This window comes from Cygnus atratus, chromosome 24 (assembly GCF_013377495.2).
Source record: "Cygnus atratus isolate AKBS03 ecotype Queensland, Australia chromosome 24, CAtr_DNAZoo_HiC_assembly, whole genome shotgun sequence".
Classification (NCBI taxonomy): Eukaryota; Metazoa; Chordata; class Aves; order Anseriformes; family Anatidae; genus Cygnus; species Cygnus atratus.
Window position 1 is genome coordinate 4386212 of NC_066385.1, and position 15351 is coordinate 4401562.

Genomic DNA, 15351 nt, shown 5'->3' on the forward strand with positions numbered 1-15351 from the left:
GCAGCCCCACATCGCCTGCCCCGGGCTGGGGGGGGGGGGGAGGGGGGGGACGGGGAGTGGAGCCGAGGGGACGCAGCCAGCCCTGGTCCCCAGCACTGGCACCGGAGCTGCAGCAGCCAGGGGAGCTGTGCAGCAGCGCCCAAGTGACATTAGGGTGACAGGACAGGCAGGGACGGCACCCGCTGAGCACCTCTGGCACCCGGGGTGCAGGGATGATGCCCAAACGCTGGGACGGAGCCACGTGGCAGCAGAGGCAGCACGTCCACAGGGGACCGGTGTCCTCAGCGCCCCGCGGCATCGCCTGGGCTGCTCCAGCACAGCACCGGGTGCCGGGCGGGGGGGCTGCAAACCGCTGCCCACGGCTGGGCCTCGCTGCCCGCTCCGGACAGCAGCAGGGCAGGGGAACCCCGCCAAAAGAGCGGCTCGGGGCTGGGGAAGCCGCACGTCCAAGCGGTGAGCCGTGCCAGGGACTGAGGGTGCTGGGGCTCACCGAGCTGGAAACGACGCAAAGGGTGAGGGAATCGGAACGCGACGGGGAAACGCGGGCAGGGTCCCATCGGGGTGCACGAGCGGGTGCTCGTCCCTCGCTCCTCCACACCCACCAGGCTGGGCACTGCCATGGTCCCTCCGCAGGAGGGGTCAGGATGAGGCTCCCCACCCCACGCAGCCCCGGGGGCAGAGCTGCTGTCAGGAACCAGAGGTTTACGGACGGGCGAGCAGAGCCCGGCCCCAGGGAAGGGGCCCCCATCGCATCTCGTGGGAGCCCAGAGCTGCTGGACACCCCGGCAGGGCGCGGGGAGCTCGTGCACCCCCAGCGTGCGTCTCTCAAACCCAGGGGACTGGCCAGGGACAGACGGACACAGCCCCCTGCATCCCTCCAGCACCGAGCCCTGCTGCCCAGGAAGGGATTTGATTACAACCACGTGCCCAGGAAGCGCCACGGAGCTGCCCGGCTCTGCACATCTCCCACCGCCAGCCCCTGCTGTGGGGATTTCTCACCGGGACAGAAATCCCCAGAGCTCGAGGCAAAGCTCCTCTCCCCTCCCACGTCAGCCCTCGGTGCTGCCCGGAGCCAGGCAGAGCTTTGGGGAGCTGCGCGCCCTGCGGCCACGTGGCTGCGACCAAACGCGGTTGGGTCTTTCCAGCTCGTGCCAGCCCAGCAGGGCTGACCCCAAAAGCTCTCCCAGCCTCGCAATGTGGCCCCAAGGGGCTGACGTACGCAGAGCCCCAGTGACATGGGCACAGGGCTTGGGGCTAACCCGCGGGGAGGTGGCCCCGGACCCTCCTCAGCAGCCCCATGAGGAAGGACCGCCGTGTACCCACGGGGGGGGAGCGCAGCTCGCTGCAGCGAGGGCCAGGAGCTGAAAACAGGCACGGAGCTGCCTCAGGATGGCAGACACGGAACGAATCTGTCCCGACGGGGGGCAGGGAGCGGGGTCGCAGAGCTGCGCGCGCACAGCCTGGTGGGGTGACAAGGGGGAAGGAGGGCACCGGTCCCAGCACCCCACTGCCCCACGGCACGCGGTACCCCCAGAGGTGTCAAGGTCCCCGGGCACCACCTCTCCAAATACCTCCCGGCGCTGCTGCTGCCTCTCTGCAGCATCGGGGACGTGCGGAGCTGAGCTGATGTGGGGCTGAGCCCCTTCTGTAGTAACCCACAGAGCACGAGGAGCCCACCCAGCCCGTCCCACGCGTCCACCCCACCACGAGAACCGCTCAGGGGCTGCCTCTGCTGCCTGCGTGGCCCCGTGCTGGGCTCCTGGTGCCCCTGCCAAGCCCCCAGCACCACCCCAGGACAGCCGGGGGGGGGCACAGGCCACATCCCAAAGGCACTCAGGCCACGGGGTGAGACCTGGGTGCCAGATGCCCACCCTGGGGTGCCTCGAGCTCTCTTGTAGTGTGCGTCGCTGGCACGCAAAGGGGTCCCCAAAACCAAGCACCGTACCTAAATGGGCCCCCACCACCCCCCTGGCAGAACAAGGAACTCAACTTGGGCAAACACAAGCTCCCGGTCCACGGCTGAGCCCAGGCAGCCCCACAGCGGCCCTAACGGGGGTCCTGCTGGCCAAGGTCACCCGAGCACCCCCCGCAAACCCCAAAGGGCGGCAGCCAAGCCCCGGCACCACGCTGAAACCAAACCTGCAAACCCTGCCTGGGGAGCCGGGGGGGGGGGGGGGGGGGGGGCGGATCCTGGGGGGACGCAGCACCGGAGGGAGGGCTGAGCCCCCAGACCCGGCCGGGGGGGGGGGGGGGGGGGGGCAGAGCAGCCAGCTCCACAGCATCTCCCCGTGCCGCAGCTCCGGGGCTGGGCTGCTCGGGACCGGCTGCTGCGGGCACCGCGCTCCCGGGGAGCGAAGCTCGGCCCCGCTTTGTGCTCCCCGCACCCTCCACCTTCCGCAGCCCCCCCCCGCTCCCTGCACCGAGCCCCCCCCCCGGCACCCCGGGGCCCCGCGCCCACCCCGGGGGGCTGCGAGCCGAGCCCGGGGGGGGTGGGGGGGGGCTCCCGAAGGATGCTCGGGGGGATCCCGGCACCGGCTCCGCGCGGCGGAGCCAAACGGGGCCAAACCGCGGGGACCCCCCGGGGCCGGTAACTGGGAGCTGGGGGGGGGGGGAGGGCGGGCGGGGCCGTGGCTCCCTCCCGCCCCCGGCGCGGCGGAGACAAAGCAGCGGCCGCGGTGCGGCCCCGGGGCTCGGGGCCCGGCAGACAAAGCCCCGGCCCCGGCCCCGGCCCCGGCCCCCGGGAGCCGCCCGCCCGCAATGCGCCCGCGGCCGCCCCGCGCCCGTCGGTGCCGGTGGCGGACCCGGTGGCGGACCCGGTGGCGGTGCCGGTCCCTACCTGGCGGCCAGGCGCGGGGCACGGCGCATTCTCCCGGCCCGCAGCATGCTGCCGCCCGGAGCAGCGGCCCCGCGGGAGGGGCGGCGGCAGCGGGCCCGCCCCGCCGCGTTAAAGCGGCAGCGGCCCCGGCCCGGCTCGGTTCGGGGACAAAAGGCACGCCCCCCGCCCCCCCCCCCCCCCCCAAAATAAATAAATAAATAAATAAATACGGGGTTGGGGTCTCACCCCCGCTCCAGCCCGAGCCCCCCGCATCGCTCCCCGCGGTGCCCACCGGCCTGCCCGCCCCCCACCCCCCCGATCCCCTCCCCGCGTCCCCGCATCCCTGCGCCTGGCCCCAGCCACCCCAGGGCCGCTTCTGGTGCCCCCAGCCCAGCCCCGGAGCTGCCCCCAGAGCTCCTGGGCTCTGCCCCGCACAGGGGGCGGCTGCTTCCAGCAGGCCTGGCTCTCGCAGCCCCCCACCCCCCCCACCCCCCCCCCCGCCTTGCACAACGGCTCGGTTCGCATCTTGGTTTTTCGTCGGGCAGCCGAGCGGGAGCTGCACCCCCCAGGCAGGGCGCACCCCGGGGACCCCCTCGGCCGCCCCTCTGCAGCGGCGCGGTGGGCAGAGAGGGTTAAGTGCGGCTCCGGCACAACAGCACCGGTCCCTGCGGGCTCGGAAATAAGTAATTCCTTCCTCGCCAGTCCTCGCACGGCAACGCCTCTTGGCTCCCTCCCGCTGCGCATCCCCGCTCGCTCGGCCGCCTTGTGCCTGCCCTGGCTCGGCGAGGCGAGGGGTTGCGGGGTGCTGCGGTGCCCGTCCCCAGGGGTCACCCCCTGCCGGCACCTGCTGTCCCCACGGTGGCTCTCGGACACGCGGCTGCTGGCCAGGAGGACGGAGGTTGCACCCCAAAACGCTGCAGCATCTCGCCATGGGGTCTGGCCCCGCGGTGAGGACACCGGGATGCGCTGCTGCGGGGCGCGTGCCAGCGGGGGCGGCGGCACGGCATCGGCACGGCATCGGCACGGCATCGGCACGGCATCGGCACGGCATCGGCACGGCCGGCACCGCTCCCCCGCGTCCCTCCAGCCTTGCACAACCGGGGCGCCGTCCCCTCCTGTCCCTCCCTCCTGGCCAGGAGCGTTCGGAGGAGCAGCTCTGGCCCAAATCCGGATTTGGGGCGTGTGGGGAGCCACCCTGGTCAGCCCGGGTACGCAGGACGAGGGGGGAGAATCGCTGCTGGTGGCTCCATGCGGTGCATCCCTGAGCGAGAGCACCACGGCCACGGCAGCATGGTGCTGCCTGCGGTGCCCCCAGAACCACACGGCCAGGCATGGACACAGGTCCTGCCCCTCACCCATCTCGCTCCTGTCACCGCACTGACACCCGTCCGCGTGCCAGCTGGCCCCGCTGCCACCAGCCTTGTGTGTGAGCCAGGGAAGCCACCAGGAGCCGGGTGACCCTGGAAGGACAGAGGGGACGCAGCGTGGCGCACCCCACGTTGTCCCCAGCCACCAGGTTTCGCCCGCCACCTGCCCCAGTTGTCCCCAGACGAGGACATCGAGCCCCTCTCGCTCCGTCCCGGCCCTTCTCCCTTGCTCTGCCACGGTTGTCGCAGTGGGGGAGGCATGGGGCACGCACAGCCCCCCCCCCGTTTCTGTAGGGCCAGGGCTCTGTGGGGTCTCCGTGCCCTACATCCATGGGTCGCTGGCACCAAGGGGGCTCTGAGGACGGCCACCGCTCTCTCCCGTCAGAGCCTCGCCCCTGTGCTCCCCGCTCCCAGCGGGACCGTTGGGAAAAGCAGGGGCAGCCTGGGCTCTTCGCTTCTCATTCACTTAATGGGGCAGAAAAAACAATTAGCTTCTTAACTCACTGGTGGGGGGGGGGTGTAAGGGGGCCCTCGTTACTGCCCAGCAGCTCTGGGCGCTTTCCTGGGAGCACGGCTTCGATGAAGGGTGCCCTTTTGGGTGCAGGGGACACAGCGGGGAACTGGGCCAGCCCTTTACCACCCCTGAAGCACCAGGAACCCCGGAGGCAGCGCGTCCCTACACGGGGATCTCCGGCTGCTTGGGGAGCGGGGAGACTCGAAGCCTTGCTCAGGGCCCGGGGGCGTCACGGCGGCCTCGTGCGGAGGTCGGAGAGTCCCCGCGCAGCACCGGGGTGGGGGAGCTGGCGTGACTCAGCCTGCTTGCGAAACTCCTGTTTTTCCTCTTGTCTGGACAAGCCCACGGCCTCGGACACCTCTCCCTGCAGGGGCCGGGCTCCTCGCACGGGGCAAGGCGGCACGTGGCGAGCGGCAAAGCCAAGGGGCAAAGGCAGCGCTCGCCTTCCCGGTCTGCAACAGATCCCGTCCCTGGTCCCCGGTGTCCCCCATGCGGGGAGGATCTGGCGGCGCCACCGCACACACCGTGTGCCCCATATACTCCCTGCACACCCCAATGCGGGGCAGCAAGAAAGCCAGGGCAGGCCTGAGAGCCCCTCCTCACCCTCTGCTCCTCGGGACTTGAACCAGGGCAGCGCACGGCGCAGCAAGTGCCCCAGCCGTGCCCGGCCCCGTTCCTGGGGTGACAGCCTGCTGGGGACGGGGCTGGAAGCCCCCCAGCCTCCCTGCTCCACTGCAGGGACATCCGCCAGCCCTGGGTTATCCCCGGCGTCCCCTGACACCGCTGGTCCCAGGAGCCCATTCCCAAAGCGCACCCGAGGTGGCTGCTCCCGGGGGGCCCCAGAGCCTGGGGGTCTGCACCGGGCGCCTCGAGCGAACCCGAAATAAGGAGGAAACTCGAACACGGAACCCCCAGCGCGGCACAGGGGAGCGCGCTTCGACGGTGGCAGTGCCCAGCAGGGGGCTGGGGCCCTTTTCTGGGCCTGTCCCCGGCTCGCCCCCATCCCGGCTGGAGGCAGGAACCCCGCGGAGCCCCGGCACGCGGCGCAGCCAATATTTATCCGACACCACTTCCCTGCTGCTCCCCCGCGGCCCGCGCCTCCCCGTCCGGGCCCCGAACACACGCAGGGCCACGTGCGGGGCCACGGCCGTGCCCCGCGGGACGTCCCCGCCGAGCGATGACTTCACGGGGCTCGCCGGGACGGCGGCGAGGGGTCAAGCTGGAGCTTGTGCCGAGCGCAGGCGTTTGAGGGAAGGGAGAAGAGCGCCCACGCCAAGCCCGCTCGGAGCAGGGGAGGAGGGCGGCCGCTCCCCCACCGCTCGCGGGGAGCCGAGCCAAACATCTGCTCCAGCCCCCGGGCTGCGCCGCGCTCAAGTAGCTGCGAGGAAGCCGGAGCCCGGCCAGCGCGGGCAGAGCCTGCTGGAGCGCGGCGGTGTCAGCGCGGGCGCAGCCGTCCCCAGGGATGCCGTGAGCAGCCCCGGCCCCTGCGGCACCCGGCTGCTGAGCGGCGGCATCACGGCGGCACGCGACGGTGCCCGGAGCTGTGCCAGGAGCTGCCCGCGTGTGCCGAGCCCCCCGCGCCGAGCCGCGCGCCGCCCCGCGGCCCCAGCGCCCAGGGTTGCTGCCACAGCTCCCTTCCGTGCCCGCAGCAGTACCCAGCTCGCAGGGAGGGGATGCTCGCACCACGGCAGCAGGATGCACAGCGCCACCTCCCCGCCCCCACAATAAACAAGGGCCAAAAGGACTCCCCCCGATCACAGCTGTCCCACCAGCGCTTCCCCGGGGCCGTGCACGCAGCACTGAAGCCACCAAGCTTTTGGGTGCCCAGTGCCAGAAATGTGCTTCCGCACCGTCGAAGCCCACCGAGCACAGCTCTACGCCAGGAGCCGGGTACACCCAGGGGGGAATAAGGGAAACCGAGGCACGGCCAGAGCCACACAGCAGGTCCCTTCAGCCCCACTCCCAGCGCCTCAGGGGGACGCCCGTACGCCGCTGAGCCCTCGGCAGCAGGCACAGGGCACAGCAGGTATGGCTCCGTGGTGTGGCGGAGCCCCCCGGGGACTTCTGGAGCATCCCAGGGCTCCGCCTTTTTGCTGTGCCAGCGTTGTGGGGAAGCGGTTGGGAACGGGCTGGATGACGAAGGATCTGGCAAAAGGAGGGCAGCGGAAAGCACTACGTCATGCGGGGCGCTCTCCAGCCCCGGAGACGTGACGGGGCGGCTCGGAGCGGGGCAGAGCTGACATGGAGCACGGCCCCGTCCTGCACGGGAGGGAGCCTGAGTCAGAGCCCCACCGCCTCGAAGCCCTGGCATTTTTGCTCCTGCCGTGCCAGGAGCTGCCGGAGGTGCTCAGACCAGGTCGCCGAGCACGCGTGCCGCCGGGGAGCAGCAGTGCAACCACGCAGCCACGCCACAGAGCTGCAGCGCTGGTGCTTGTGGCCACGAGTGGCTCCACGCGGATGGGGCCACGCCGCTTGGATGCAGGCAGGATGAAACCAGGCAGAACCCGACTTGAAAAACCCCGCCTGAGCGATCCGTGCCTCCTCCGCTTCCGCCTGATTCACACGCAGGTCCGCACACGAACGTGCCCAGCGCCGCTGCATCACCGCCCCCAAAATCGCAGGACCGCCACCAAGCTGCGGCACCCCGGGGGGCTCCAGAGCCCAGGAAATGTCCCCAGCCCGGCTGGGGGTGGGGAAAATAAAAGCATCACCTTCGGCGTGGCACCCACCCAGGGTCTCACATCGGGCAGGAGGCAGCCACCAGGCGCGCTGGGCGATGCCGCCTGCGGACGAGAACTGGCCGTGGGAGGGAGCTTTGTGTCTACCTGTGCCGGGGACACGGCCCGGCGGTTTGTGCTGCCCCTGCCTGCGCCTTGCCCAGGCCCCAAGGACCGGCAGGACAGGGCAGGAGAGCGGCACCAGCACACCAAACGCTGCTTTTAACCCGCTGTGCCCGCCGCACGCTCAGGCCCGTGGCCCGCACGGTGCCCGCAGCGGCACAAACACCTCCTCACCCTGCTGCCATCGCGCTTCCCCTTTGCCACCTTCCCCTGCAGCTCCGGCACCGGCGGGGTTCCCCCGGGGCTCTCCCCACCACCACCCTGCCGGGTCCCCACACCGCCCGCCCCGGCCACAGCTCCCCTACCTCGTGCCGCTCTCCCCCCGCCAGCCGCAGCGCCGCGTCTCCGAGGGGCTGTGTCACCGCGTCCCCGTCCCGGGGGATGTGACACGGCGTCCCCCGAGCGGGCTCTGACCTACTGCCCCACGAGGCTCGGTGCGCGCCGGCGCCGTGCGTGGAGGAGCTGCCCCGGCAGCCCGGGCCCGGGGGCTGCTGGCCCCATGTGCAGCGCGCGGCTCCTGCCCCGTGCATTAGCGGCACGGGGAGACGCGGCCCGGGGCAGCGCTGGGTTTCTAGGTCAGGCAGCCGAAGAGGCTGGGTGAGGGCTGCGAGGAGGCTGGGTGAGGGCTGCGCCTCGCTCGGGGACTGCGCCCTGCCGGCAAGGCTGCCCCTCACCCTGCCAGCCAGGGAGGAGGAATCACAGAATCATTTAGGGCGGAGAAGTCCTTCGGGATCACCAAGTCCCACCACCAACCTGACCTGCCGAGTCCCGTCACTAACCCGTGTGCCTCGGTGCCACGTCCACGTCTCTGAAATACCTCCAGGACTCCCCCACCTCCCTGGCAGCCGGTTCCGATGCCTGACCCACCTCTGCGTGAGGAAATTCTTCCCGACATCCAAGCTAATCCTGCCCTGGTGCACCTGAGGCCATCGCCTCGTGTGACCCGAGAACAGAGACCGGACCCCCTCTCTGCAGCCTCCTTTCAGGTGGGGTCTGCCCTCAGCCTCCTCCTCTCCAGCCTGAACACCCCCAGTCCCTCAGCTGCTCCTCACAGCTCTTGTTTTCCAGCCCCTTCACAGCCCGCAGCTCGTTTCTCCAGGAGAATACTGGGCAAAACAGCGTCAAATGCTGCACTGAAACCCAAGAATGCTGTGGAAAACTTAAAACACTACTGAAATCCAGGTAGATGACATCCGCAGCCTTTCCCGTACCGAAGCGGGCCAGGCCCCTGCTCCAACAGCATCAGCACCTGCTGCAGCAGCACCCGGCGTCCCCCAGCACCCGGCGCCCCCCAGCACCCGGCCAGGGACGTCCCCCGGGGACAGAGCCCATGTTCTGCCTCACTGCCCTGCTCCAGAGGACCCCCGAGCCCTGCCGTGGGGCCATGGGGGAAAGGGCACTGAAGGGCTGTGACTCGGTCACCGCACAGCCCCGGATGCCAGCAACATCCCCGTACTGTGACTGATCCCCAGTGGACGTCCCTGCGGGTAATGGGGTCCGGGGCTGCCCCAGAGGGGCTGGCTGCCCTCCTGCACCCCTCCCCGGAGAGGGGCACGCAGCACGGGGCACCCAGCCTGCCCCTGCACCCTGCAGAGGATTCCCTTCGGGGCACGCTCAGAGCATCCCGCTCAGGGCCCCACGCAGGGATGGGGACCGTGATGCAGTCACCTGCCCCGGCCGAGGACACCCTAAGGTTACCCCAAGGACACCCCCAGGTTACCCCCAAGGACACCCCAAGGTTGCACACACAGCTCCAGGACGAGCACGGAGGGTGAAGGGGAGCGGTGGAGCCCTTCACCCCACAGCCAGACCCGCAGCGAAGCCCCGCTTCGGCCCCAGCTACACCAGGCACTGCAAAGCCACCCGTCAGCCCAGCGGGTCCCCCAGCCGGTGACACGCCACCTCTGCCTGCCAGGTGACGGGGCACACGGGGGGGACCGCGCTCAGCCAGCACCGGGCACCGGCGCTCACAAGCACGGGGCAGCCCCCCGAGCCCCCCGAGGAGGGCTCTGACACCCCCAAGCCCACGGTCCCCGCGGCACAGCCAGGGTGACCCCCCCGGCCCCCCGCTCACCGCTGTCACACGCCTCCGAGCCACGTCTGGGCAGCGCTGCCCCAGCCCCAGGACGGGGGTGAAGCCGCGGGCTGCGCTCGGTTCCGCTAGGAGCTGACGTGACTACGGACACCCCACGAGGGCTGGAGCAGCACTGTCAGGAGGCCAAATACCTCCTCCTGCTCTGGGACAACTCAAACGCTGGCGTTATTTATTTTCTCATGCGCTGAAACAGGAAACCTCCAATATGCTGAAGCCCTGGACCCCCGCCAGCGCCAGGGGCACCTCGACAGCTCAGCGGGAGCGGGACGCGCCTGGAAAGAAAATGCAAGCCCTGGGCGTGCTGGGCTGCACTCGGCGGCAGGAGATGCCCCTGGCCCTGCGGGTGGAGGGACGCAGGACTACGGGGGGGCTCAGAGCGAGGGGACCCCGCTCCACGGTGCTCCCGGCCCCAATGACACCCCTTGACAATGACATCTCGGTGCCCTGCTCATGCTGGGGCGCTGAGACCCGAGCCAGCCTGTCCTACCTGTAGCACCACGTGCCACCGGCACTCCCAGCTGGGCACAGGACAGGGACAGCAGCTCAGATCCGCTGGTGTAAACTGGGAGAACCCTTCTGAAGGCAGCAGCATTGGCCTGCAGCCCCTCACCACCTGCTTTTCTCAGCCCCCTGCTCTGGGAACACCCAGGCAAGCCGGACACTTCCCGTACACCAGGAGAGCAGCACATCCCAGGTTGGGACTCGCTGGGGGGGGCTGCAAGGGCCACGCTGCAAGGGCTGCACCACGCTGCGCCAGCGCTGCAAGGGCCACGCACCCTTGATGGAGGAAAAGCACCTCCTGGATGCGGGGACGCGATGCAGCCTGGCAGGGAGCGGCGATCTCCGTGCTCCTCCACCCCAAGCCAAAAGGGAGGTGGCAAAACCTCCAGAAGAGCCCAGCCCGGGCACTTACCCCGTGGTGATGTCGTCGTCCTCCGTCAGGGTCTTCCCCATCAAATCGCTGTCGCTCATGTAGCCCGACTTCAGCTCCACGTCGTCGGTGTCCAGCGCCTCGACCAGCTCCAGGCGGGAGATGTGGCTCAGCTTGCTGGGGCTGCGCATGGGCATGGTGTGCGAGTAGTGCGCCCGCTCGCCGTGCATGTACCAGCTGGGGGTGCCCTCGGAGCGGCAGCTGCCCCCCACCGACGGCGCGTCCCCGGCCTGCAGGCGGGGGCTCGACTGCCCGTAGCGCCAGGAGAGCGGCGAGGAGCGGTTCGACAGGCTGGACACGCTGCGGGGGTTGGCTTCGTCGCTGTCGTAGCACGTCATCTCCAGCGAGCTGTGAGGATGGGGAGCCTGGGTTAGGGTCGGGGTCGGGGTTAGGGTTAGGCTCTGGCAGACCCCTGCCTCCGGGATTTCCCGTTTTGAGACGTGTGGGGTCTCTGCCAGCACCGAGCCTCAGGATCCCCCATGCAAACGGTCCAGAGGGACGGGAGCGACCCAGAGGCTCCATCGCTGCATCCCACCCACCTCTGCACCTCCATCGCCTCGGAGCAGGGGCTGGCAGCAAACACGAGAGGGGCAGCACCTCTGCGTGGCACCAGGGACCAGCCCAGCCTCACGCCAGCCCCCCGAGGGTCCTGCAGAACCCCATTAACAGGGAGCTGTCAGGGAAAGCCCAGCTGCGCTGCCCGTGCCAGCGTGCCTCTCTGCAGCCAGCCCAGAGCCGCGAGCGCAGCGGTGACGGGGAGCTCAGCTACTCCCCGCACCCCTCGGGGTGTATTTCGGGCAAACGGCGTGTCAGGGAGTGATGCTGAGGCTAAATTTAGACACCGAAAATGATTACTTCTTGGAGCAGCTCCTCGGGAACCCACAGCCCTCGACTTGGCTCCGCACGCTGCTCTCAGGGAGCTATTCCCGAGCCGCGACCACGCCGCGTTTGGATTGAGCGCCCCGGCAGGAGCACCGAAAGCCAAAGCCCGGCTGCAGGACGGAATTTAAAAGAGGGAACTGCATAAAAACTAGGAAGTTCGTTACAGCGGAACTGAAAGGGGCTGCTAAAAGGGTGCAGTTTCTGTGGGAAGCACAAAGGCTATTTAAAGATGTTCTGCCGGCAGCTCGCAGCAGCTGCAAACCACGTCTCCGAGCAGGGCGCAGAAAGCCCCGAGGAAGCTCCTGCGGCCCCGCGGCCGGGCGCAAGGGCTGTCAGAAGCACGGTGACGTCTTCCAGGAACAAAGCTGCGTCCTAGCACGGGGACAGGAAAGGGTCAAGGCTCCGCTGGATGAAAGAACCCAGCGAGGAGAAGAGGAGAAATGGCAGGAATATTTGTGGAAGGAATAAAATGGAGCGGCAAACCCTTCCCAGGCACGTGGGAGCAGGCAGAGAGCGTGCACCTAGAGGACACCCAGCTGCCAGAGTGCCCCAGGAAGAAAGCTGCGACAGATGGGGGCACTTTTACATCTGTGCTGGCCGTGGGGAGCTGAAGGGGTCCCCACGCCACGGCCCCAGTCCCCAGAGAACCTGCCTCTGGTGCTCCTGGAGGGAAGCGGTGGACCTCGCACCGCGGCCACATCCGCCCAGCACCACAGAGCCCGAAGCGGCTCCGGTTTTGAGGAGACCCGGGGCGCACCCAGAGGACCACAGGTAGCATCTGTATTGGGCACACTTGTGGAATTTGTTCCCGAGAGCAGAATTAGTGGGTCTGTGTGGTGGTGAAAAGCCGGGGAAGAGCTGGCCCGGCTTTGGGAAGTGCAGCCCGTCGGCGTGGTGGGGCTGCTGGAGGGATGCCTGCAGCACGCAGGTACGGGCTGCTGCAGGTCAGTGAGCTCTCCCACCAAATGTAGCTTCCAGATAAACTCAGCTGCCACGGGCTAAGAGGCAAAGCCCTCACGGGTGTAAGAACTCCTTACGGGACAGAAAGCAGGGGCAGGCTTCCCCGGGCTGCTCCCACCAGTTATCAGTGGTCAGTTTTCTCCGTGGCAGGGATGGGGCTGAGGCCTCAGCCGTGGGATGCATGCACAAATCATCAAGGAAAGGAGGTGACAGCGAAGAGACAAAACCCACCAGCAATACTCATTTAATCGCCCTTAATATCCTTGCCCTATTTCCCTAAGACAGGGGCTGACAGAGGATTTGCTAAGGAGCCGCTGAGCTGAGCAGCGCGCCAAGGAAGCAGCGGATAAAATTTGACACAGATGAATGCAAAGCAAATGCAAAGCAGCCCTGACTCGGCGCGAGCAGCGCCGGGCTGCAAGCGGGCTCTTACACCGAGCGAAGAGATTGCAGAGCTGTAATGGATAATTCCAGGAAATCGCCGGCTCAGGGAATATTGCCACGGCCCCCATGCAAATCCCAGTGCCCGAGCGCTCTGCTCCCTCCAGCTCAGAGATCTGGAAAGTGCGGTGAGGCTGATGAAGGTCTTGGCAAGCTTCTGGGTGACGAAGAGCTGAATAGAGCAGGCTTCTTCAGCCTGGACAAAGCTGGCTGGGGGGGGACGCAGGGGAGCTCTGTAGTTGCCAGTGGTAGGTGAGGGGGGTCAGGAAGCCCCTAGAAGGTCCAGCACGTTCTCGCCCCTTCCAACACAAAATCAAGCATCCAGCGAGGCCACGAGGTGGCAACAAACACCCAGTGAAGGACACACAGCTCCTCGCTTCCCGGCCTCGCCGACACCCGGCGCAGTCTCCCTGCAGAGCCCAGGCTTGTAACTGCGGGGCCGGGGCTGGGAGGGTGCCCTGGGGAGATGCCCCCCACCCCCCCACCCACTGCCAGGCACGGGGCTGGAGCTGCTGGGCAGAACCTGAGCGCATCCAGAGCAAAGCAGCAATCCTGCAGGGACCCCGGGGGGACACCGATGGCCCCAGACACGGGTCGGAGACACGAACGCAGGCGGGAACCCGGCTCCGTTTCGCCAGCCCAGCGGTGTCCCTGCCCACAGCTCCTCCATCCCCAAGCTGCACCCTCGGGGTGCTGTCACCCCAGCCTGGGTGCCAGCCTGGACACGGGAGGGTTCCTGGCACCTCCCCGCGTGCTGCCCAGGTGCTTGGCCAGCTCTATCCTCACCTCTACATACAGCAGGGAAACCGAGTCACAGGTAGGGGCAGGCACAGGAGATACTCTCCCTTCTTCTCGTCCTCACGGGGACAGCCGAGCACCGGGACCAGCCCTCACCTCCTGCTTTGGGGCCGGGGGCGATCGGCTTCCCCTCGGTGCCACCCGCTGCCCCTGTCCCATCCCCGCCGTCCCAGCACCCATGAGCCACGTCAGCCCCGGGGCGCTGCCGGAGCCAGGTGCCCAGGCCATGGGGCACAGCCAGCGCCCTCTCCCACCCGGGACCCCCAAGGGAAGGTGCTGGTTGTGGGGAGGGGGACGCGGGGTGCTGGGGCCTCACCTGTGAGACACCTGGGAGCCCCGCAGGCTGGACATGGTCTCCTCCAGGTTCTGCCGAAGGTCCAGCACATTCTGCACCGTCCTCTTCCTCTGGGACTCGGGGTCTGCGGAGGGACAAGGAGGTGGCTTTAAAGGGATGGAACACCTCTGAGCGTGGCTTTCCCAACCAAGGCCCTCCCCAGGTCCCACTCTGCCACCAGGAGGGGACAGGGCAGGGCTCCCGTGCTGGACCCAGGTGTCGGTGTCACCGCACATCCACTAAACGCCACCGCCCTGGGTGCTGTGGCCAGGAGCAGGGCAGAGGGAGCAGAAGCAGGGACACCGAGGCCTGAGCAGCCCCGGCACCCCCGGGCAGCAGGGCCAGGACCCTGCTGGGACAGGGACTTCTGCTCCAAAAACACCACGCTGGGAGCACGTTCACACGTGCACACACCCGCTAACGGACCTGCAGGTGTGCTCCCATGCCCACAAGTGTGCACACACACCTAGAGCCCCCATGCACGTGAACACACACACCCGTGTGCATGCACACGGACTGGGGGGGGGGGGGGGGGGGGGGGGGGGGCACTGCGCCCCTTCCATGGCAGCTGGTGCAGCCCTGGCAGCGCTGCTGGGCTCGGGGCACGGCTCCAGCCTCCCCGGGTCCCCAGCCCGCTCACGTGCGTCCCCGTCGGGTAACAGCCGTGCCAGCGCGGCTTTGATCCCCGATTTCAAGCCTTTTAGCCGTGGCCACGGCTTGCCATTGAACCGCAGCGACAGCTTAAAGGGCAGCGGGCGCGAGGGACGCTGGAGGCGGCTCCTCCTAACACGCCGTGGCACCCAGCGCTTCGGGATTTGCCACGGCACCGTGAGAGCTGCAGGGAGCTGGGGGACACCCCCAGCACACCCCCCGGCAAGCTCCCCACGACACCAAGGCCGCGCGTCCAGCACGCGAGCAGAGCCCGTGTCCCCTTGTCCCTGTCACACGCCAGCCACCTCCCCGGGCACCGCAGGCAGCGCCCAGGGGCTCGGCAGCGCTGCCCCATGCCGGGCTGCGCCCCCCGCCCCGCTGCGAAGCATCGCTGAGCTTCGTGTGGAAGGTGGTGACGAGCGCCAGCAGCCCCGATGAGACAGGTTAAACGAAGCAGGTTAAAGCCTGCGGCACCGAAGGGTGAGCACCGGCAGAGCTCCTGGCCGGGGCCGGGTACGCGGGGGCACCCAGCACCGCACACACACCTCATGGGAGAGCGGGGACGGGGATGGGGACGTGCGGGCAGCGAGGGCGCAGGGGTGCGGGGCTGGGTTCTGTGCACAGGGCACAGAGGAGGCAGGGCAGAAACCAGGGGGCCAAGGCCGCCAGTGCCAAACGTGCGATCTGTACGGCAATGGAAGATGACGGAGTCCGGTTTCCTTC

The 15351-nt window shown here is 68.8% G+C and overlaps 1 protein-coding gene across 16 annotated transcripts in view; it reads right to left on the bottom strand.

The window, feature by feature from the left end:
* NAV1 (neuron navigator 1) overlaps positions 1-15351 on the bottom strand; it is a 57469-nt gene that overhangs the window by 16311 nt on the left and 25807 nt on the right. For 15 of the 16 annotated variants that reach the window (XM_050715354.1, XM_050715353.1, XM_035561466.2 and 12 more), the window contains 2 exons: positions 13960-14062; positions 10545-10910 (listed from right to left, as the gene is read on the bottom strand). In XM_050715354.1, the coding sequence (XP_050571311.1) occupies positions 10545-10910; positions 13960-14062 (469 nt within the window). Of the gene's footprint in view, positions 1-10544; positions 10911-11101; positions 11209-13959; positions 14063-15351 lie in introns of those variants that run through there. The other variant, XM_050715367.1, reaches the window with a different exon arrangement.